This window comes from Triturus cristatus, chromosome 8 (assembly GCF_964204655.1).
Source record: "Triturus cristatus chromosome 8, aTriCri1.1, whole genome shotgun sequence".
Classification (NCBI taxonomy): domain Eukaryota; kingdom Metazoa; phylum Chordata; class Amphibia; order Caudata; family Salamandridae; genus Triturus; species Triturus cristatus.
The window spans coordinates 984,944,259-984,969,947 of record NC_140591.1 but is presented as its reverse complement, the minus strand read 5'-3'; the positions used below and the strand labels follow the sequence as shown (position 1 = coordinate 984,969,947).

Below are 25,689 nucleotides of genomic sequence, written 5' to 3'. Positions count from 1 at the left end.
ATGGTTCGATCATATTGCACCTTAACTCCATGTCCTATATATCCTGACACCTGGATATTTGAAAGTGTTTGGTTCCTACTCAGTCCCCCACCCTAGTGTGATAGGGTGCAGTTGTACGACAACCCCTTTCAGTGGAAACAGGCAGGATTTACCTCTGTTTGTATGTAGAATAGATAGGTGCCCATACCTGTCAAATGTTTGTGACAGACTAGGAGCAGGCCCCGTCTTGACCCTGTAGGAGAGGTGATGGGAGAGGTGTGGCGCAGAGGCCAGAGTGTATGACTCCACAGCACGAGGCTCATGATTCGATCCTTGGTGTGGGTGGCAGCTCAGCTCAGCATCACGTGACCCTGGGCAATAGCTCAGTTAATCTTCCTGACAGCCTCCAGGGCATGGACACCTTTAGGAGTGATAAGTTTGTGTTTTACAAATGAGGAATTATTATTAATTAATTTAGATCATTTACATACAATTACAAGTTGAGAAGCTGTCAGTCCCCAAATCTTAGTGCCACTAATCATACATGCTAGTGGTTCCACTGGGAGTGGAGAGGCCAATGGTGACTGAAACTATCCCTGTCAAGTGCCCCATGCTCTATTTGAGATTTCCCTACCTGTCATGACCCTTGCACTTGGGTAGATATAAAGCAATCATATATATTGTATGATCTGAGGCGCTCCTTCATGATCTGATAAAATGCTCAATATATAAAATAGTTTTTTCAAGTTGGAGCATGTACTTTGGTTTGACACAAAGCCAGATTGATCTGGGTTACTAAATATGTAATTACAGATTTGTCACTAGCATTTCACCTAGTATTTTACAATGAGGAGTATTAAGTCTTTGTCATTGTCCAGTTTCAGGAGTATCAAAATCAATGATTCTTTGGGTTTTGGAGAAAGACTTCCTTCATGTTTAGATATATCATAAAGTTCTAGCCACTGGAGGGTAAGTAGATTGCCATATAGAATTCGGCAGGCAGGCCATCATGAAATGATCTTGACGGAGGGGGTTTTACTCCACCACTAGAGGATGGGTATGCATCACAGTCTAGGACCACTCAAGTGCCTCTCATATCGTCCCGCTGGCCACCGTGCGCAGTGGCAAGATCACGCAGCCCCCCTAACTTCTCTCCCCTAGCTCGCTCCCTGCCACCTTGTGCTGCAACCATTAAACCACCCGCCCCCCAAATGTACAAGTTGCCTACCGCCCGCAATATTTTGTGCACCTTACCAACTTATCAAAAAGTTTCAACTGGAGTCCAAATGTGGCTAGGTCCTGCTGGTGCAATCTCTACCTGGGTCTCAGCAGTCCAGGCCACACTCAACAGCCCCTCTCGATGTCCAGCTGATCCGATTCTCCCTCTGGCATGAGTCTTATACCCTGTCGTGATAGCACACAGAAAAATGTGCACTCTTCTGAGTTTAGTCCCGAGGTTCTAAAAGCTTCTCTCCTGGTGGTCCTTCCTATCATTAAGATACCATCATGTAGAACCTCATATTTCCTGAGGTCTGATATTTACCTGCAGTAATGTGTCATACACCTTTGCACTGTTGTTGCATAGAGCTACATCATGCAGCCAGTCTTTTGTCCACAAAGAGAGCCTCTTGTCCATGCCACAGCAACCTGCCACTAGTCTAGCAATAAGAGTAATATAGTGAGTCTTTTAACCCTCAGCCATGTATCCCAGAAATGATATTTTAGAGGACTCAGGTAGTGAGTTCTCAGTAATGTCTGATATTAGAGTTATCACTTGTGCACATTAGGTGCTTCCAGCCTGGTGACAGCCAGACAAAGTGTATAAAATCCACTGGAGAGTGTTCACTTTGCGGTATGGAGGATCACATGAAGGGGTCTACGTTATGTAGCTATTTAGGTGTGTAAACACTTCAGCGCAGAAACGTAAAGTTATTTATTTAATTTCCATACATTTGGGCATAACAGTAACACCAACATTCATCAATAATGGTCACACCTATATCTCTGTCCCACAGTTGTCTGGCACTGGGTTTCTCACTCATTCTCAGATCAGCGGTTATGGCACACAGACAAAAAATCCAGCAGCCAGTGTTATGGGCCAGTGTTAGTTTTGTAAGAGAAGGAACACTTGACTCACTTGGGAAGTCTGAATATGTTGTTCTAAATATGTGCCATAGCCTACAATACACTCTGAGATTGAGAACGGAGTCAGTAACTTTGGACCTGATTTACAGGTTGTCAGATGGGTTACTCCATCACAAAGGATATAATAGGAAATATTGCACTTGTAATAAAGCAGATGGGATATCCGTCATGTTTATGTTGGAGTAACCTGCCCGCCAAATTCTAAAACAGGTTCTAAGTCTCTAAAGCATGTAACAAACACAACAGTCCCTCTCCATTTTACTGGTCTACAGTCAGCCTGTCCCTAATTGTCATGGTGGCTTGTACAGAAGTGAGAGGAACGTAGTGTTCTTTGGTGGAAGTGCAGGTAAGTACTTTCAGCTGTGTCCTATTCCTTTCACCAGCTTATGCCATGCCCAGTTAGTGGTTGCGCCCATGCCCACACTTCCTGTAGGGTTGGTAACACCGGTAGTCAGAATAGTTGTTAGTGGACATCCCTACAAACTGGTCCATTTCCACTATCAAATGAGGCAAACAATAGGATGGGTAGAAAATCAAGCGTGTCTGTGCCCTGGTAGAGTACACCTCCAAATCTGGATCAAAGAACCCTCCTCAGTCATATTGTGTCATTATTCCTAAACAACGCTTGCTTGCCCTCTGCTCTTCACCAATTTGAGCATTAACATTCACACTTTACAGAAGAATACCATAGGCAACTACAATGGCTATTTGCATAAATATAAGAGGTCTGGTAGGACAACCATCTTCATCACAGCTATCCTTTCTCCTACGTCAAAGGGAATCTGATTCATTTGTCGATCACATTGATCAAGCAGTCAAGAGTTAAGCCATAGTTTTCCAACATTACCACTTCAAAACTGCCACTCACCCTGATACCCAAGTCTTCTTTGGAATCAGCACACCCTCTCATGGGATAGTTAGTGGTAGTCCTGTTACGGATAAAACATGCTTCATGTAGTAACACTATTTGAGCCATCAAGGAATTAATTGGCTGTGCTACTATTCTAACCAGTATTATACGGTCCACATTTATAAGAGAAGAAGCGTGCTTCTTTATAGCTCTTCTTCATATAGGGTTGCTCGTTGTTCTGGTATACCTTACAAATGTTCATCATGAACCCATCAGTGTCATTTGCCTACCTATTCGCCAGGCTACGTATAGCCAAGTTTATTTCTGCAGTCATTATAGGCGCAGACAAGATGAGCCTTCTGGCATCATCAAAGTATTGTTAAATCTGTACCTTGTTTATAGTGTTATCAGAGGAATATAGTTGTTTGTAAAATGTAGTAACTTTAGTTAGTATAATATGTTATGGTGTATTCATAGCACACTAAGCGTGCTCTGTAGCCAGTATTTGAGGCCAGCTCTGGAGAGCTTACTCAAAAAAAGTAGGTCTTCAGCTTGTTGCTTATATACTAATGTTCTACCAGCAGAATCCTCTAAAGCCAACACTATGTTCTATATGATAGGGCCACACAAGAGCCAGGCCAGCATCCTGCCCAGTCTCTATTTTCACACTCTTGAACATCTGCCTGGAAATGTTGTCTCTCTCTCTCTGCAACCTCATGGAACATCAGTAATGTTGAGTAGCTTGAGTCAACTTTGCATTAGCATCAAAAGCAACATATTTATTTTCTAGAGATGCTTTCAGGTGGTCCAGCTATGCTCTGATAGAGTTGAGAACCACATCTCATTTAGTCATACCTCCAATAAAAACCTTGAAGGTTTCTAATACTGTGGAAAACCGTATTACCAAGCAGGTGTTGTTTTCAAAGAATTTCAGTATGGCGTACAGGATTGAGGGCCATATGTACAATCATTTTTGCGGTGGGAAATGGCCTGATTCACAGATTCGGGCCGTTTCCTGAACGCAAAAATGCTTTTACGTATGTACAAATCACAAACTGCGATTCATAAATACATTACGGAATCACAATTTGAGTTTGCGATTCAATATTTGGAAGGGGCGTGTTAAGGGCGCCCCTTCCAAATACAGAATCGCAGTGATATACATGAATGTTTTGTGACCGAATTACAATTGCAAAGCATTCATTTTTTACTGACACCTAGTGGTAAATATTTGCAAATGGGAAGCGGTCACCAACGGCTCCCTTCTCCTTTGTGAATGTTGAAATAAATATCTTTTAAGAGCAGGCAGTGCTCCCTATTACTATTAGGATCCTACTCCCCTCAGCTGTATGAACTTTGATAAGTTTGACGTTCAATGTGCCTCACCCTAAATTGGTTCTTCTGAAGTATATGACACACAATTGATGAACAGAATGCAGAACAAATCAAAACATTCACCCCCAGTCAAGAGACTCTGGTTAAATCTATCATTATTTTGCTCACCATGCCACCACAGTTTAGATCTGGCCATATGCAAAGCAGTCTTGACCCTGTGCCTCATGTGAACAGTCCAGCCCAAACTGCCAAGCCAGGTCCTCCCTGAACCGGAAACAAGCATCCTAGGACCAGTTTCGGGGTTTCACCCCTCATCAGCCAGGATAGCTTGAATCCAGTGGCACAGTGAGCCCGGGATCCACGTCTGGGCATACTCTTCCCACTTAGGGCAACAAATGCAAAGAAACAATTGATGGGCGAATGCTGGACAATGCATACATTTACCCCCAGTCACAAGGATCTGGGTTTAATCCATCATTATTCTTTTGCTCACCACACCACCCCAGTTTGGACGCAGCCATGATCAAATCAGTCTTGATTCTGTTCCTTATGGGAACAGTCCAGCCTGAACTGCCAAGCCCGGTCCTCCCTGGACCAGAAACAAGCATCCTGGGACCGGTTTCATGGCATCACCCTTCATCAGCCAGGGTAGCTTGAATCCAGTGCTGCTGTGAACACGGGACCCACACACCAGTACATGTCCTACCTTTCACATACACTGCACCCTGCCCGGAGGGGTACCTTGGGTCTACCATAGGTGTCCCTTACATGTAAGAAAAGGGAAGGTTAGGGCCTGGCAAGTGGGTGCACTTCCAAAGTCGACATGGCAGTTTGCAAACTGCACACAGACACTGCAGTCGCAGGACTGAGTTACCTTTTCAGGGCTACTCATGTGGGTGGCACAATCAGTGCTGCAGGCCCATTAGTAGCATTTGATTTACATGCCCTGGCACACTTCAGTGCACTTTACTAGAGACTTACAAGTACATTAAATATGCCAATCAGGGAGAAACAATTGTAATAACAATTTCAACAGGGAGCTCTTGCACTTTGACACTGATCAGCAGTGGCAAAGTGCCCAAAACTTCTAAGCCAGGAAAAACGATTTCCATCACAGCATCAAAGATACAGGAGGTAGAGGCAAAAAGTTAGAGGAAACCACACTTAAGATGCCAAGTCTAACAATGAGCACTATATTGGCCCAGAATCCGAGTTGGTCAGAATGGGGGTGCAAATGTATCTCACCTAGAAATTGCCATGATCTATATTTGACATATTAAATAGGGTGCTCTGAATACATCCTGTTCTTTGTTTTGAATGGCAAAATGAAGCATAACCTGGGAGTTGTTTATTGCATTGAATTCTGAATGTTTTGCCTTTTTATGACAGGGTCTCCAACAATATATTTTATCAAGATTGATTGCGGAAATCTGACAGAGAAAACAGCAGGATTAAACAATCCCTGAACGACTCATAATTACAATACCTGTATATATTCACATTTGTGCAGGGATTTAATTTAATGTTACTCCTGTGTTCATAATAATGGCCTGTGCCTATTAAAAACATATTCTCACTACATGTTTCATGATGTATATTTTAGCTGTATTTATGTTCCCGCCAGCCAGAGGACCGTATTGCCTTAACAGGTAAGACAGGTAAAGTTAACATATTTAGGGCCCTGATCCTAAGTTGTACTAAATAAGGTGGGTGTTTTCCACACCAAGTAAAAACCATTACCCTAGGATAACGGTATTTACCGGTTATGGAAAACACATTTTATTCTGAAGTTCCAATATGGAAATGAGACACGATATGAAGAACCGGTATTTAACACATCAAATTCTGAAGTAGATGCCATAGGAGGAGAAATATCTACCTTCACCCCACTGAGGAGGAAAGTGATGCTGCCTTACTGGCCCGTCTAATTAATTATGTTCGTGGTACCTTTTCCCATAAATTTAGATCAACTCGTAATAGTATCCACGTTAACAGCCAATATAATAGCTATATTATATATTTATAAGGCTGATACTATAACTGACTTCACAGGAGCCAAAGAAGTTTAATTTAGCATGACAACGAATTCAACATCCCAATTCCCAAATGATGACTTAGCAACAGGATTTTTAAGATGGACAAAGAAGAGAAAGATTGTGAAAATAGACAACTCTAATTCCTAGAAAGGGCACTACCCTTTTTAAGGTGGGAAAGTAGAGCGTATAGATACTCAATCCATGTCATTCCTTTTTATCCTTCTCAGGCTGAGAGTTAACATGCATTTTGTTTTTCTCCTTCTTTCATTTATTTTATATATTGGAGCGAGTAGGTTTCATGGCTATATTTTTTAGTTTGTTAATATGGATTAAAACAATAATAGTCATTCTTCTTCCTTAATGGTGGATGGGGTGTGTACACTATTAGTTTTGAGAGTTGTGTGCCAGATGAATGTGGGAGAGTAGCAAACACGTGGCTTTGGTGGAATTAGCTGTCTAGCCTTTTGTTCGGCTTTCTTGTCAGATTTTCGGGGCTTGGGGGACAATGTTCTATATATTGGTTGCAACCTATGGATCCTTTGAACATTTTGTAAAAAACAGAATTGGATTGAGTCACAATCAGATCTATCTAATCAATATTCATTAAATAGGTTGTAAATTGCGACTCACATTGATTGGCCTTTTAAAGGCAACTCGTTTGCCTTTAAAAGGAAAACGAGTTGCCAGGCTGCGTTTACATTTTTTAAATATATTTTATTTTAAATTTGTTTAAGAGTTGAACAACCATTGCCTACTCTTCAACAAACTCTTTTTTTGTACATTCGCAAATGGGAAGAGGCGCCAAAAGCACACCTTAGCTTTTGCGAATGGGTTTGCATCCATCTCCTTTGAGGTGAAGGTAAATTTTTAATGTTTTGTGAGCAGATTTCGGTCTACAAAATGTGTAAGATGCTGATCCAGTCTTTGGAAGGGATCCCTACAAAATGCCCCTTCCAGGTACCCAATTGGTACCCATTTGGAATCCCATTTTAGGAGTCAGAAAAGAATTTCCGACTCCTACAATGAAACTAGTACAAAGGAAAAAGCATTTAAATGGCTGGAACGCCGATTAGAAGCTCCGTGACTCATTAAATTATTAGTACAACTGGACATGATTGCATACTATTCCTTGTGTTATTTCTTTGATTGATGATACTGGAGATGGGTTATATGGAATTGTTTACTGATAGTTGCGAAAATAACATTTCTTCTATATTGTTAAATGAGGGTTCTTACCATGCAACCACTTCATTTGTTTACTCTGCTCAAGGCCAGCCGCAGTCTCTGCAGGTAAAAGCAGTGGGGCCAGCCGCGGCCCGTGGAGGGAGTTCGGTGGAGCGGAAAGGCGGGGCGGGGGAGGGGCAGGGTGGGAGGTACTAAAAACCGGAATATGGATAATTGGAGGTAAGTAAACAATTAAATAAATAAAACGAATTTCGTTGCGCGCCCTGCATCGCAAAATGCGATGCAGCATGCGCTACGAATTTCATTTTATTTATTTAATTGTTTACTAACCTCCAATTATCCATATTCCGGTTTTTAGTACCCCCCACCCTGCCCCTCCTCCACCCCACCTTTCCGCCCCACGGAACTCCCTACACAGGCCGCGGCTGAGTGGGGCCCGGCGGAGGGAGGGGGGGCATTTCGACTGATGAACACATGGAAAAATGTATTATTTATTTAATTTTCCCTTATGGTCGTCTGTTGAAATCCCCCCACCGGGCCCCACCTCCTCATCGCTCTTACCTCCATGGGCCACGGCTGCTCAAGGCTAGGCTCTGTTTGTCATAAGAGAAAAGTATTGAATATCTGGTCATTCAAGGGATAGAAAACTTGCTGTTGGGGAAATGTGATCAGTCAGGGTGGAACTCAACCTCACAATTATGTCGCATGGAAAACTGACAGTATTATTCAAATCAGGGCCATCCTGAACACACCCTCCCGCCCTTACTCCCCCCCTGTATTAGCAGCTACAGCAGGGGTGGTGCTTTTTAGGGGCCTCTTTTGCCTGCAACTTGGCAGGCCAACGCTCGATGTTAACCACAGAGCGATAGGTTGATAGAAACGGGAAAAGAAGGATGAAAGGTTAAAGAGAAGGATGAGTGAAATGATGCATGGGTGGGAGAAATGGTGGATGAAAGGGTAGATGCGTGAAAGGATGGGTAAAAGGATGGATGGGTGAAAAGATTCATGGGGTGAGAGAAAGGTTGAGTGAAAGGTTGCTTGTGTGCATGGGTGAAAGGATGCGTGGGTGGGCGAGTGAAAGGATGGATAAAAGGGTGGATGGATGAAATGATGCATGAGTGAGTGAAAGACTGCATGAAAGAGTGGGCAGATGAAAGGATGCAGGGGTGAATGGGTAAAAGGATGCATGGGTGGGTGAAATGGTTGGTGGGTGAAAGTATGCATGGAATGTGGGATGTGTGAAAGGGTGGATGGGTGAAAGGATGCATGAGTGAAAAAATGGGTGGAAGGGTAGATGGGTGAATGGATGCATGGGTGGGTGAGAAAATGAGTGGATAGGTGAAAGGATGCATGGATAGGTGAAAGGTTGGATGGGTGAAGGGATGCATGGGTGACTAAAATGATGGGGGTGAAAGGGTGAATGAGTGAAAGGATTAGTGGGTGAAAGGGTGGATGTGTGAAAGCATGGGTGGGTGGATGAAAGGATACGTGGGTGGGTGACTAGGTGAAAGGATGCATTGCTGAATGGATTGATGGATGAAAGCATTTATGGGTGAAAGGATGGATGGATGTATATATGAAATTGAATGGTGAAAGACTGAATGATGGATGAAAGAATGAATGGATGTCAGAATCTAAAGGTGAACTGATAGATATCAGGATATCGATGGCTGGATGCCAGGGCTAAGGGATGCATGGGCAGATGTATGGATGGAAGAGCCAAGGGAGCTTCGCTTTCTTGTTGTCATCAGAGCTTTGTTCAAAGGGGGAGGGGAGGTATTTTAATTTTCTGGTTACTCCCTTGATTCAACTTAGAGATTTGGTCATGGATGCGGCGCATCCTCCAAATCTGCATTTACTCTAAATATTTATTCTGAAGTGATATAGTAACACATATAATTAAATATTGGTGTAAACGCGAAGACGCTGCATTAGTAAATGAAATAGTATTCATGTTTTACTGATATTCTAATTTTTCAGTCTTGGTCGACAAATGTTTTAATGTGTTTACGATTGGTGGCAGACGACACCTGTCAACGTGTGATATAACCTACTATTTGGCGCAGGGAGCTTACAGTAACTAGGATACGTAAGTACCTACGTCATCATCTGCATGCACAGACTGGTAAATAATTACTACGGGAACAATGTGAGGACAGTTTAAAAGCGAGGAATTGCCTCCACTGCAGACCGTGCTGGTAGAACTCAAGGATTTTCACTGCGTCACTGCAGAAAAGAAGACAGATCAAGTACCTGACAAGGTCGATGACTCGCTCCCTTGGAGCATTGCTGACTGATTCATCATTTATCATGATGATTTGATCTCCCGGGACCAGCTTGCCTTCTGAGGGGCCGCCTGTGGGCAAAGCAGAGTTAAGCACACGTTAGTCGATCATTGCTCGAGTTGCGAAGTCATCCATTATCAAGCAGTAGAAGCAGCGGGACTTTACTTCTCTCTTGTAAACAAACAGTAAGTCTTTGCGACTGAGTGAGAAAACATTTGCAAAAAATAGAAAGAACCATTCTATTTTATCACTACCATTATTTCTTTTGGGCCTAGTGCCTAAAAAGCACACAAGGGGCAGGTGGGCGCATCTTGCAAGAAGATATTTTTTAATTAACGACATTCCAAACAGCATACCAAGAACATTCCAAACATCAGAATGAATCCTGATGTCTTTCCAAAAACGTCTAAATATCTTCTCTCTCCCATTGTTTTTCTTTTGGTTTAATTGCGTTATCTGTCAAGAGCCCCAACTGCACTGGGTTCTATAGAAATACTCTTAATAAATAAATACATAACCTCAATTAGACCCCCATATTTTCCAGCAAAAACAAAGTCTGATTCCACGTGGCAATGGGCCATTGAAAAGGCCTTAAAACCATAACTGGCTCACACCTATACTTTAGTGAAATATAACGCAATATTGAGATATTTTAGTGCTTCTCCTACTACCAGTATATGACAAAAATGTGAATATTAAAGATTAAACATGCGTATTTTAAATCCAATAAAAAGCAACAGCCAGCACATACAATACTACGGAAAATATTACGTTGATTATAAATAGACCGAGTGTTTAGGTTTCAGTAATCGTTCCGTAAACATTGCATTGTTTTCGGTCACTCGCAATTTGTGCACGAGGAACGGCTTTTGCAGAGCTGGAATGATCATTTCCAGTATGTCACGCAACTTTGTTCACCTCAGGAACATGTGCGCATGTGAGTTTCACTACACAAGCAAAAGGCTTGTTTTATGAGTTGAAATCCAAGTTAGCGAATCACAAAACCTGAATTTGCGCTTGTAAATGGATTTGCATAAGTGCAGTATATTACCCCACAATGTTGCAATTACTCAGTGCTACCACTGAATGGGAAGTAACCTTATTTGGGTTATGGTTATTGTTCTTGGGGCAGAAGTGGATTCCAGCGCGCCCCCTCTGAACCGTTCCTGTGCAGTGTGCTGAGACTGGCACATGTAGGGCAGCTACATACATTCATTGTGTGGTTTGTCATGTAAGCAGACACATTGAGGGTGGGTGAGGCCTCCTATTTTTCTTCGCACCTCAGCCCAGTTTCTGAGCTAAGGGTCTTATTCCGAGTTTGGCGGTCCTTCGGATCGCCAAACCCATGGTGGCGGTGTAAAGCTACCACCACACCGGTGGCCCGACCACTCTATAACAAGTCTCATGGCTGTTTAAAAAACGACAGCCTCATTACAATTGAGGTTGTCGTTTTGAAACTGGCCGGACATTCTGGCTGGCTTCTGAAGGGCACAAGGAGACAGTCTGCCAGTTGGAACCAGCACGTAATCCCTATGGACGGCGTCTTACGCCGTCCGGATTGCGATGACCGTTTCCGGCAGGGTTTCCATGCCGGGCTTTCCGACATGGAAATCCTGTCAGAAAGCAACTTTGGGGACCCCAAGCAGGGCCCCCTTCAGCCAGCAGCCTCTGGTTGGGGGCCAAGGTGCCCCCCTGTTCATCCCTGCACCATGTGGCAGGCACCATGAGGTGCCGGCCAAGCGGTGCAGGGATAAACACAATCTCCCTTTTCTGTATAGAAGCTTGTGCTTCAGCCAGTTTTCGACCGCAGCACAAGCTTCCATACAGAAAAGTGAGCTTGCCTCCCCAATATGGGCCCCATTAGGATGTCCGACGGCCACCCCAGCGGTGGTAGGACCGGCCGCACTGCAAATTAGGATGCGACCGCCACCGTGGCGGTCGCAGTCCGTATCTTTGACATTGCGGCGGATGCTGCTTACAGCAGCACCTGCCGCAATGCCAAAGAGGCTCATCGTGCATTGCCATGGTGCCTGCCACCTTGAGCATGCCAAGTGCACCCCCCCCCGGGGGCCCACAACGGGCCCCCAAAGCAATTCCCGCCAGCCTTTCCATGGCAGCATCACCGCCATGGAAAGGCCCTGTAAGGTCCTGAAAACCCGGCATCATGAAATGGATGGCGGTGCTATTGTAACAATTGCTGACCGATGGAAAAGTGGCAGACGGACTTTCCTTCCGCCGCGGTACCTCCCGCCATGGTAATATGGTGGGGGTAAATGATGTTGTGATGGCGGGCGGATCGCCACCGCCAGCCGGGCGGTGGCGATCCGCCTGCCATCATAATGACCCCCTTAGTGTGGTTGCATCAAAATTTAGTGGTGGTAACCGCTGACCGTAGGTCGGTCTGACCCATACCCGCCACTGTCGGGTGGACGTAAGACCACCGGACATTGAAATAGGGCCTTTAGTGTCACCATTATAATGAAATCTTAACCTATATATGAATAACCATTATCTCTATGTGTGAACACATTATTTTACATTTAGATTTCATTTAACAAGTGATCTATATGTTTTTGATCATATTTGGACAAAATATCGGATACAAAATATCGTGTTGCAGAAGTATTGTGTCAAGAATATCAGGTTTTTATATATATTGTGGACAGGAATATCAATGTTAAAAATATCGATTAAGTGTTGTTTTAAATATCAATGTCAGAAACTTCGATGTAGTAAATATCGTTGGATATAATATCATTTTTTAGTGTAAAATAGTATATAATATATTTATCTTTATTTTACGTGGGATTTTGAGCTAATAGGGGTAAGGGTGGGGAGATTTTTTTAAAATGTGTATAATATTTAAAAAATTTAAGGTAATATTTTTTAATATGCAAATAGTTTTATTAGTTTTAAATGTGTTTTATTTTATTATACATTTGTTTTTATGTAATATAAACTAAGAGATTTTCAAATTTATTAAAAAGAAAATATTGAATACTTAAAATTATTTAAATAGTTTTAGAATTTTTCTCATTTATTAAATTTTCCTAATTTGTAATATTTAACTGTGGTAATATTTTCTTTTAATTATTCAGATCCAGATCCAGATGTTGAAGTTCTCTACTGCCTGGCCCCACGTTGGTGGTCACATTTGACAGTGTGAAGCAGAAGGCGTCAGACCATTGGTGCTGAGTGAGCTTGGTCCAGCTGCTGAGGAGCGCGCTGTGGGGATTCGAGGTGGTGTGGGGTGGTCCGGCAAGGGTGAAGTGTATGATGAAGTGGTTCGACCAGGTGAGTTCCGAGGTGTGGTTGTATCTGATTCTGTTGATGGACATAAAGATTGAGTCCAGTGTATGTCCTGTTTTGTGCAAGGGGTCTGTGACCAGGTGTTTGAGGCTGATGCCATCCAATCTTGCCAGGCGGTCAGTGGGGTTGGTTTCAAATTGGTTAGGATTGGAGGGGGAATAGTAAATGCAATCCATTTAGTGTCTAACACCTTCCCTGAGTTGGTTTAGATTGGAGTGGGAATAGGGAATGACTCACCTTTAGTGTCCAACACCTTCCATGAGTTGGTTTCCATTGGAGTGGGAATAGTACCTGTCACCCCTTCAGTGTCCAACACCTTCCCCAAATTGGTTTAGATAGGAGTGGCAATAGTAAATGCCACCCCTTTACTATCTAAGATCTTCTCTGAGTTGGTTTAGATTGGAGTGGGAATAGTACATTTAAATCCTTTAGGACCTACTTACGAGTTTCAGCAGCAAGGGAGCGAGGGAGCGGGCTGGCTGCCATGCTTCGCCGAGACTCACCGCCACCCACCTGCCAGATTACGACTTAAAAGTGGCCTGGCGGGTGGGCGGCAGTCCCACAGCAGTGCCATTTTCAAAAAAGGCACCGCAATGGGAACACCATACAAGGTTCCTGTATGGCATGGACTGTAATGCCCCCCTGTGTGCATCCACATTGTGTGAGGCACCAGGGGGCCCTGTAGGACCCCTTTATTTCCTCCCCACCATGGTTTTCTTGGCGATTGAACTGCCATTGAAACCATGGTGGAGAGGAAACTCGTAATAAATATGGCGGGACCACAGCGTTCCCACAAAGCATATTGCAGCCTCAGGACCGCAGCACCACCACCAGGGAACAGCGGTTCCCTGGTGGTATCGGAGGTCCCAGGGCAGTCCAACCACCCAACTCATAATGGGAAGGTCGGACCGCCAGTGCGGTGGTGACTGGAATGCCACTGCCGCGCCACCATGAGTCTGGTGGGCCTTGGACCACCAGACTCATAATTAGGCCCGTAGTGTTCAACACCTTCTCTGGTTGGTTTAGATTGGAGTGGGAATATTAAATGTCACCACTAACGTGTTCAACACCTTCCCTGAGTTGGTTTAGATTGGAGTTGAACTAGTAACTGTCATCCCTTCAGTGAACACATCTTCCTTGAGTTGGTTTTGATTTGAGTGAGAATAGTAAATGTCATCCCTTTAGTGTCCAACACCTCCCCTGAGTTGGTTTAGATTGGAGTGGAACATGAGATGACTAAAAAGCTATCTAAAGATAATGCTAAACATATACGTAAAAGCACAAACACCCTAAAAGCATAAAATGGCAATATGATAGTTTGAAAGAAAAAGAATTCAGAAGGCCAATTAAACAAATATATAAAAGCTAATTTAAAAAGCAGTGCAAATTTTAAAAATAATTTGTGATGTTAAAGACATGCCAGAATTAAAAGGTTTCCACAGCTCGAAACTGCCAGATTGTTTATGTGTTCTAAGGAGTAGGTGAAACATTGCTGTTCCCAGCAACTGCAGATGATGTTCCCAGAAGCACCCAATGCATCAGGTCCATAGAACAAATAAGTTCCAGTCCATCCCCATCAGCATCTGCCAAGGGTGGAACAGCCAGTGCTGATTCCCCAGAAGACGAGCCAGGATCCAGTTCACCAGGACCTAAAGCATCCCAGGAGGGCTCATAATATGCATTTAGGAGCAATGGCAAGCGCAAAGGATAACAGTATAAGCAAGTTGACCGGGGACCCACCAGTAGGTCAATGTCCGGAGATTAAACCACTTGATTTCCCAAGCATATGTCCAGGGCACACTAGAAAGTGCACAGAAGACAGCAGGAAACAGGCTGCACGCAGTGTAGCCAGTCAGGCTGAATAGAGTAGAACTAGTAATCATTAAGTTCCTGATGTAAGGGGGCGCCAAAGCACTGTATCCTGCATTCACAACATAGGAAAACAAGTGGTAGAGCTTACCCCATTTGACCTTGTCATGGGACAGCCATTGCTGAGCAGAAAAATAAAAGCACAGTCTTCACAACTAGGAACAGGACAAGCGGTAAGCCTCCAAAAATGCTTTCAAGCATGGAGTGTATGAACAATGGAATAACTCAGAAGACCGTCTGGAAGGTGCTAACCAACCCAGAGCCAACTGTCTTAGAAAGAGCGCTACTCCCACAGCACTAGAGATGTTAAAAATGTAGTGCACAAGCTCCCCAAAATGAAGTGGGAAATTAGTGCAGAATAGCGACTGTATCTCAGAAGAGGACCTTACAGCTTGAAGATCAAACACTTCCCTTGTACATTTTAAGGCCACATCTTTCTGCAACAATAAGGCTTGCAGTCGGCTTAAGACAGCAAAGGGCCCATTAGTAAGCTTTATTGAAGGCCAAAGTGGTTCATCCCCAACTGTGTGGGCAGGTGGAAATAGTACTTGTGTTCAGCAGGTCACAACCGCAGAGACCGTTACCAGCTAGGCATTGCCCAGTCTCATCCCACAGCAGTCTTGATCATTTAGCATCAGGTAACTCCCATAATAAGCAATCTGAAAGCTCAATGGATCACAGCAGCCATAGAACCCTTCAAATAACATGACAGGTTTGCGTTAGACGCATTACATGCGCCATGAAGTGAAACTTCCCTACAAAGAAATGTCCCAAGGTATGCCTGCATTCAGTCCCGCTAAGAAAATCCTCAGTCTCCCAATTCTGACATCAGAATTTGAAAGATAAGATCCATAACTCGTGTTCATACTCCTCTCCTAGCGCCTCGTATCTGCCCACTTGATGGTGTTGGAATATAAAGAATGGTCCGAGTCTGTCTTAAATATATGAAATCAATTCATTTATACTGAATCTGTGTTGTGTCAAAGGCTACAACACTGGTGTTGAGTCCAAAGAGTAAACCACTACGATATTGAAATATATTATGAATACATATATTCTGTTATCAAAGCGCCAGGAAACATATATCATTTGTAATGCATTTATTTTTATCAAGAATGAACATTTTACATGAGATAATCGGTTGCATAGAAGAAAGGAAAAGGGTTTAGGACGTGCATGTGTGGGGTAGTGAAGAAAAAGATCATGGATTTAAGGATGAACAGTTGAAATTATTTGTAACAGTGTTCTGGTAACAAAGACCAGTATTTACAGACCTGTCCATAATACAAACATTTTATATACAATTGTATTGATTTTAATTCATGCAACCATGTATGTTCATGAAAACAAAGGATGGGGTAACCGGTACAGGTCTAAGGTGAAGAGCGTCGACTTTTCAACTCGACTAATACAAGAAGGGCAAGTAGGGACCTCAGCTGCAAGTCTTCATCAGGACGGGATAACGCAACCAATTCCTGGTGCCAGGCTGGAATCACAGGTAAGAAACAAATTCTGGTACACCGCAGATTCAAAACATCCGGTCACGAGGAAGGAACCAAGGGGGCAACAGTGCCCTGGGAGCCTACTTATATTGGGTGTTTACAGTCCCATCCAAGGGCTGTCCAAACATGTGAGTAAATCACAAAGCCTTATTCGTCAGTTCACATTCAGGAGGATGCCTTTCGTGAACGAATCACCAATCCTGCTTATGTCGCGATCTGGATGATCCGGCGATGTGTCTCTGTCAGCCTGCGGGCAGGGTACCACTTAATGGTGTTGTAAGCAGTATTGGAAGTGAAATGTTGAGACTGGCAAAGAAATAAACCTATGGATTATCAAAACCATGGAGGGTGTTTCTGCAACACTAAATGGTAGTTTCTCTAGCTTCTCTATATGTCACATGGTATATGTTGTATCGTTTTTTGCCATGATGGTTTGTTGTTTCATGAGATTATATGGTAGAAACAAACTAGTGGCATTAAGGTGTTTCCATGGAACACGACCAGCCCAAAGTGTCTGTAAAGTTTAACTCAGTAAAATTATAGCCCTAAGCTGTGACTGCCCATGTTGTAAAGAATGTTTAAGAATAAAGGGGGTTGCCCTGTAACCCAAGGACCTGACTATGGGGGAAGTGTGGACCTTGACTTCCACAGCAATAGTTTCTTAGGGAACCCTTCTTGCAAGTAAGGTTTGTTTATGCATTTAATGTGTTTATTTTCATTTCAACGCAACATTGTTTCCAAAATAAAGTAATATCAAATACTCAGCCAAGGTGCTCCTATTTAGTGATGGCACAGTGAAAAAGTGGTACAGTGAATAAATAGTGTGCACCGGCTGTCTATAATGCTGAATACATGTCACTGACAAGGAAAGTGTGATGTTATTTAAGACTTACAAGTGTCAAAAATCCACAATCAAATTGATCATCATCATTATACTTTATTCGTTTTTTACAGTGAAAACCATAAAAGTCATACAAACATCAATAATACTCCAACATATATATAACATGACAGTACAGTAAGACCATTTTGGGCCCATAATTACAGAGTTAAAAAGGTAGGCCCCACTATTGGGATTAGTCACAACTGGACCTTAGCCTAATAGAGGCCCCTGGAAAACAAAGCACGTACAGTACTGAATCACTTGAAAGAAGTTGTAAGAAGATAAAAGCAGGTCTAACCCTCGTAAAAAAATAGGAATAATAAAAGACTTTCTAGGAACCTCGTAAAAACTACAAAACAGTAAAAAGTGCATCATATCCTGGGAGACTGTCTATCGCAGCCACAGGGTATGAGACACTGCCCTCTATGAGTGCCACGTGGTTGGGCCAAAAGGTAATGAAAAAGATCAAGTCGAAATCTGGTCAATAAAAAGCGATCATGATTGCATTTAAACCATATAAGATATAGTTCTGTAGTTGACATAGTTTTCAGAACAATATACGTACGCACGCTTGGCTTTCTCAGTTCCACTTCCTCTCTATCCCAAATACACCTTTTCAACAAGCATTGGCATAGCCAATAGGTCTCGCTTTTGGGACCTTATAAGTATTTAGTTATGCAGCACAATATCCTTGGTGCAACAACATCAACCGTTGCCTGGCTAAACACTTATAAGGTCCCAAAGGCGAGACCTATTGGCTATGCCAATGCTTGTTTGTACATGAGGCTCCGTGGGTTTATACTAAATATAACTGTGTGGAAACCACTTGGCATTGAGGTGAACATGTGATTTTCAACAGAAAAAATATTTTATATTTTACTTTTCTTCCAAAATCTCCAGCTGAAAACACATAATAACATTGCCAATGCAAAGCGCTCGGCGCTTTCAAATGAGTTGCCTTTAAACGCTTTGACTATGAATTTTATGACTGATAGAACCAACTGGGCTCAGGCACTCAACCTTAGAAGGATAAACGGCAGACCCGGCCAAGACGGGATGAAAAGGCTCGACGGATCGCCTTCTATGCAAGTCACTGCAGCCACTGCCCAGGTCACTGAGCTGTCTCGTTGGATTATATTTAAAATAGAGGGCAGATAACGAAAAATTCAGTTTATGGAAAATTCCACAAACGACTTGCAGGGAGAGGAAATAGCGGAATAAACTCAAGATATATAGACAGAAAAAGAAAAGAAAATGCTAACAGGGACAAACGTGTGCCCGGAGGCAGCGTAGGGGTCTTACTTTCAAAGCACTGCCTGTTGCCGGGAGCGGACAGGCACAAGATCACATGGGTTAACGTGTTTACGATCTTGCAAGGAGGCCTCAAATATCAAGACACACGTGCCCATGTAGACATATATGAATAGTATTATTAACATTTTACGCTATCCAATTGTCGGGCCTTCGAATAAGCCGCAGATACGTCGCACGTGGCTGGCCCTTTGATGCCTTTCTGTGCTCGCGCATCCAAGCTTGATTATATTGAAAATATAATGACCGCGAATGTAGCTCACAAAACTAAATAAAAGGGCGCTTGGTGAGCGGCTTTACTCGCACTTCTCCGTGTCCCTTCTTGACAACTTTCCCTCATATTAACCAAACCCCACCGAATTTGCATAAAAGGACAGATTACCCCACAAGTAGTTTCTTTGCCGAATTTGCGTTTTCGTGGCACATATCGGATGGTAGATCGTGGCATTATAATCTGGAATTACCTGCTTAAGGTTTTAAAGAAAGCGTAAAGCGCAAATTATTTATTTATATCAATGCTGACTCATGTCATGGAAGGGGGCTCACAAAGGTCACCATTTTTCTGTTGAAACACCCTTTATCACGATTCATTCCTGAGCACAACTTGGTATAACATCCGATAACTGAACGTTAGAGTAGTTTAAATAAAGTATGGGGGCGCGGCTGAAAAAAACACAATTCAGGTAGAATGAGTGTGAACGCTTGTGCACCAATACGATTATTTTACTACTGAACCATATGCAATGAATGTCAAAGTGGGGTCCGCGGTGCTGTCTGTTCACAGCGCACACAGGTGGGGGTAGGCAGGGCCAGATGCGCACACTACAACACAGACAGGGGTTCAGCTTTAATAGCAGCATTTCAAGAGATTTACAAAGAGTTAGACTCCTCCCGAGGTTAAACAACGGAAGCGTCTTCTTGGGGAAAATAATGCAAATAAAAAGGAGATAAAAAGACGGGAGCAAACAAACAAAGACGAAGAGAAGGGCCAAATTGTAATGGAAGGAAAAATAAGCAGAATCGAAGAAGGGAGTAGAAAAGAAAGGGGTCATTAAAACGGAAGGAAACAGAAACTAATAAAAGAAGAGGAGGGAAAATGCACAGAATGGAAGAGGAATTAGAAAATGAACAAATAGAGGAATCAAAAGGAAATAAAAGAGAAACAAAAGGGGAGGGAAATTAATAGAAGAGGCAAAGAAAGGAGGAGATAAACAGAAATGAAGAAGACGGCAAGGCAAGGAAGGAAGGAAGGAAGAGGGAATACAAGAGAAATAACGAGAGGAAGAGTAAATACACAGAAGAGAGTATGAAATAAACACGACGGGAGTGTATCAAACAGAAATATAATAAACAGAGGGGAGAGGAAATCTAAGAGAAATAATGGAATTAGGGAGAATTGAAAAGTATAGGGAGAGGGAGAGGAAGTAAACAAAAGAAAAAAAGTAGAAGAGAAAGGGTGACAATAAAGGCACAGTGTAGAATGTAAAATAAGCAAAAGCGAGCAGGGTAAATATAAGAGAAGAACAAGCATTGGCCGCGCGTGCGAGATGCCATATACGGTGGGGGAGGGGGAGAAGCGGGAGTTGTGTGCGCGCACGGCCAAAGCTTGGGAAACAAGCATTGGCCGTGAGACGCGGGCGGAAAAAGGAAAAGCTCCAGATGGCGCCTCGGGCGCTGAAAGCTACGTTTGTGCACGCTTGCGTGAACACAAGAGCTAGGCCGTATGGCAGCACTTTCAAAACCCGTACACTAAATGTCTCGGCCAGATCCGCGCATGCGCTGGATCAGGCGAGACCTAAAAAGCGCTCTTTCAACCAAGTTAGATTGCTTCCGGATTGTCAAATAGGTCTGCCCTTCCCAAACTGCAAAGACATTCTCTAACATAGGAACAGGTTGGTGGAGTGGTGCACTGCTTATTGTTACGAAAATGGTGGTCAATGAATCAATGAGTCTTGGTAAGTGATAAGTCTTGTTTATTTCCCAAGACATAGATTGCCAGCCAATGCGTTTCGTTCATTTAATGAACTTCTTCAGGGCAAGTGTGGGCGCTCTTGTGAAATCCCAATCGAAAAATATAGGTAGACACAGCACAGCGCGGGGGCCACCTTGATAAGGGCCTAGGTGCGCAATGTTCTGTAAAACGGGATCCGAAAGACTCGTTCCCTCACGAAAATAAAAAGTGCACCACTCCACCAACCTGTTCCTTCAGTTTTCTGCTAAGCAGCTGGCACTCCTCAACGGCGAGTGCTGGAGTTTGTTTTGTGCACGCTCACCCTACATCTAATTACTAGGTCACATTAAGGGAACTACATAGGGTAGTGCGGTCTCTGTGTCCGCCATTGTCTGGAACTACAAACACATTCTCTAACATACTTTAACCAGCAGATGCTATCAACATGATTAAGGGAATGACAATCCCTTAAAATGCCCTTGCTAAGGGCGTTTTCCTTCTTGATCCAAATCTTAATCCACAAAGCTAGGGGGCGAAAAGCCAACTTGTCTCAAAGAAAGGCCATCCCCAGTTCTTCATGCACTACATACGACGAGATGCTCTGCGATAAAAAGAGTACCGTCTCTAAAAGGTATTTTCGACAATTTGCAGTGCCTCCTGCCTAGTATATCTCCATATCTCACTCCCATAGGTGACCTTTGAGATACATTTAGCTCTGTAGATCTGCAGAAGGGTCCCGATCGGTTCGCCGCCCAATCTAGAAGCAAAATTAAAAACACCAGCAGTCGCTCCAGCCAGCTCCTGTTTCTTTCAACTGATCAAGGGGCTCAAGCTCAGGGCATCATGAAGCACTACTCCTAGGTATGAGAAAACATTTGGCTTAGGGATTGACGTGGACCCTACCTTGAATTTATAGGGCTTAGCTGTACGAGGACCCCATCTACATTACAAACGATTTGCTGTGGTTAACCAACAGGTCCAAGTCCTCCATAAAATGAACAAAGGAGTTCAACAAAAGTTGTAAGCCCCTAGCTGTCCTCCCCATGAGGACAGCATCATCTGCATACAGGAGGACCAGCAGACTATCCTTACCCACCTGACCTGTGGGCAAGCAGCTTTTAAATTCAAAAGGACCTTCTCCAGGGAGTAAATATACAGGTTAAAAAGGAAAGGAGCAAAGATACACCGCTGACACACCCCTCTCCTGATGTGCAGCTTGTGGGTCACTTTAAGATCTTTCGAATACCGGACGACCGCTTTTGAATCTCTATGGAGATCCCTTAAAAGTAGGACAATGTCCGTGTCAATACAAATGGAGAGCATCATCTGCCATAGTTTTGATCTATTAACGTGATCAAACGCTGAGAACAGGTCCATAAATGCTAGGTGGGTAAAACCACTATGAGCCACAATATACTTATTCAAGACCATATATAAGTCTAAGCATTGGTCCACTGTCGAACGATCTGGGCAGAAACTATATTGTACCTCAGCTGTGATGATACTTTCATCCGCCCAAGTTACAAGCCTGTCTAAAACCATACGGCACGCCACTTTTACTACGGAATCCAAAACGGATATCCGTCTATAGCAATGAGTGCTGTCCTTAGCACCCTTTTTGAAAACAAGGACAATAGGGGATAAGGCCCATGAATCCGGGCGGCCAACCTTGACCGACGCATTGATGATTGCTGTAAGTACAGGCACCCATGTGTCCATATTCGCAATGTAAAGGTCTGGCGGATCCCGTCAGGTGCAAAAACAACAGTTGATGGACAGAATGCAGAACAATGTCATACATTCACCCCAGTAAAGAGATCTGGGCCTAAATCCATCGTTTTTTTGCTCACAATGCCATTCCAGTTTGAACCCAGCCATATGCAAATCAGTCTTGACCCTGTGCCTCATGGCATGGTGAGCAAAAGAATTATGGATTTAACTCAGATCTCTTGACTGGGGGTGAATGTTATGATTTGTTCTGTAGTCCATCCATCAATTGTGTGTCTTTTGGGATCCAGTCAGGGCCTGGGGCCTTCTTTTTGGACAGTTCCATGATGCCTGCTCTTACCTCTTGGCTGTAAATATAACCTCAGATTTACCTTCCACACTATCTTGGCCTACCCTGAAGCTTACATCAGACTGGAACATGACCTCAAAATGGCTTACCCAATCATCCTCTGAGATATGGGCATCCATTGAATTGGTAGTGTCACCTGCTAAAAAGGGACTATTAACAATACTCCAAAACTTGGAACTATTGTCCGAGGCACTGGCCTCTACCAGTTCTGACCAGGCCTCCTCTTTCAGGGCAGACTTGCGCTTAGCCAGGGCAGCCTTATAGGCTCTGCAATGGCTCTTGATAACCAGGGGATCTTGAGGTGTAACTCCCAAGACCTCTTTAAATCTCCTAGAGGCACGGGAGTACTCGGAATCAAACCATCTCGGTCCTGAATGCGATAAACCCCTGCCCGGAGCCCACAGTACGTTCACTGTAGCACCAGACATACTTCCGAAAGCCTCTAAAATATCCAGTGGGTTAGCCGCACTATCTAGGCAGATAGTAAACTCCCTATTACACTGGGTTAAAAAGGACCCGTGGTGCTGGTCCAAAGCATTTTGACTTCACCTCACTCTCCTCCCCCTTCCAGAGCTTTCATGGGGACCCTCAAACCCTCCTTAATTTGCTTGACTACCCAACGCCATCCTGTCGAAAACACACACAGGATTCTGATCACTGTGTGTGCTTGCCTTGGTAGAAAAGTCCACAATATAAAAGTCAAATGGTGTGGAGACAAAGATGAAATCAATAAAGGTCTCACACCCTCTCCCAGTAAAAGTAGGGACGATATCAGTTTTCTCCGGAGGCAACTTGTTCATGGAAGATGTTAGATCAAATTCATGCAGAATGGCATTACGTTTGGTGCCGTGAAGGGTATGTTCCATGTGCAAGCCGGCATGGCGCGCACAGCCCGTATCTTTAACCCCCATGCCTGATATTCCCGCACATAGGAACATTGAAGTCCCCTGCTATAACGACGTTGAAAATATTTTGCCCACTCAAAGTAATATTCCTCAAGAAAGAACCCAGCTGTGTGATATTACATGTTTCCAATGGACTCCCGCATTGTAAATATTTAAGAGCAGGAACTTACTTGACCCACTAGATAATGACATTGCATGTAAAGTGGAAGAAATAGGGAGCAGTGTGACAGAGCTGCCTCAAACTGCTAGTGAAACAAAAGTTACCAGACCCCCCTTGGCTCTTCCTAGCATAGAGGGCGTAGCCAGCACAAAAAGAGTTTTATAGCCTTCCAAGTAAAATCTGTTCTCAACAGCCCATGTCTCCAGGAGGCTGATCACATCAAAGCCTTTAACAAAAAGCACCCAATCTGGGTCGTCAAACTTGCTCACAAGCCCTGCGATGTTCCAGGAAATTAACTTACAACCCCTTCCAATCCCGAGAACTCAAACCTTATTACCTAACCAAACCCTGTTATGGGAGGACGTCTGGATCATGTGAGCCAGCACCCAGTCAATCACAACATTCTAATGAGCTCAGGGGTGTAAACCTCTTTGGCGTGCTTACACCTAGCGTTGCCTCCTGCTGGTTTCTATAACTCACATCTTGGGGCTGCCACTGTATAGTTCCAAAAAAAGTCAGTGGATGGTTCAAGGGCCTACAGAAGTAGCCCAGCGGGAGTGTCACAATGGTTGAATTTTGACTCCTGTAATTAAACTGCACAACTGAACATAAAATACTATTTACCATGGAAGACCTGTTAAAATTAATGATGACACAATCCCCAGCCCAAACTTTCTTGGCACTGCCCACCCATGATGTCCTATGCACCATGACAATGTGATTTTCCACCCTTGGCCCTGGGGCAATATTTAGCCAGTGCACAACCTTGTTCTTCAACTGGTCATAGTGTTCCCTTTTACCCGGTGCGAGTTGAAAAACATTACCTAAAACCACTAAATGTGGGGTTGACTCTGGTGGCAGGTGACAGTACACAATCTGTGGGTAAGGTTACTAGGTTTCCCTTGGCACATCCCTCCCCGCCTTTCATCAGGGAAACTATTGGTCCTGCCTACTTCAAGTCCTCGAATCTGATGATGTTCCAAATTTGAGAAACCCTCCTATGTACAGTTAACTGTCCGTGCCGATGGTAATATACTGTTCAAAACTGGAAGTCTGAGGCGCTGCTGACTGAGCACTCTCCTGTGGGGGAGGGATTGGCATAGACAAGCAAGCACCCTCGGTCAGGTCTGGTACCACGTCTGTCAAGCCACCGCTCCACTGGATGTTGGATGTTGGGACACCGAGTCCCTGGCGTTCTCGTAGTCAACAGAGGCCAAAAGATGCATCCTGCACTACAGGAGGTGACCAGCGCCTTTACGGTGCAGGTCAGCTAAATGCGGGCTCCTCTTCTCTCCGCTCCTCCACTGGATGTTGGATGTTGGGACACAGAGTCCCTGGTGTCCTCGCAGTCAACAAAGGCCAAAGGATGCATCCCCACAATCAAATTAAAAACAGTTCACATTTATAAATTGTTGAGGTTTTGACTTTCAATGCCAAATGAATCAGAGAACAGTCAATATCAGGACAGAGAATTGAAGAAGACACCAGCAAATTGTTGTAGCAGTCCTACAATCTTAATGAGTATTAGCGCAATGGGTACATCATCAAGCTTGTTCTTAGAAACAAGAAAAGGTCAAGGAATAAGGGTGATTGACTTCTCCATTCCCTAAATACTTTATGTATCGTCATGTACAAACTACTAGTGCGATTTAGCATTTCCTTTGTGAACGCAAATCAACATAATTCTTCACTGTTTTCAGTCATTTCAGGCAATCATGAATGAGTGGCCACCAATTTGATGAATCAGAGATCAGATAAATGCTGTCACAAGGATCAGTATTGTGCATGAACTTGCACGTTGTGCTGGAATGAAACCGGAGCTATTGTAAAGAAGACATGTCACTCTGTATGATGTCAATTCCAGACGAGACTGTTACCCAGACAGTAATCCTGGTGAATAGAGTAGT

General features: G+C 43.6%; 1 protein-coding gene across 1 annotated transcript in view; it reads right to left on the bottom strand.

The window, feature by feature from the left end:
* The window catches only part of FRMPD4 (FERM and PDZ domain containing 4), a 1,281,777-nt gene that overhangs the window by 490,871 nt on the left and 765,217 nt on the right, over positions 1-25,689 (bottom strand). The window contains exon 4 of the mRNA XM_085622531.1: positions 9,784-9,886. Coding sequence (XP_085478657.1) covers positions 9,784-9,886 — 103 coding nt within the window. The remainder of the gene's footprint in view (positions 1-9,783; positions 9,887-25,689) is intronic.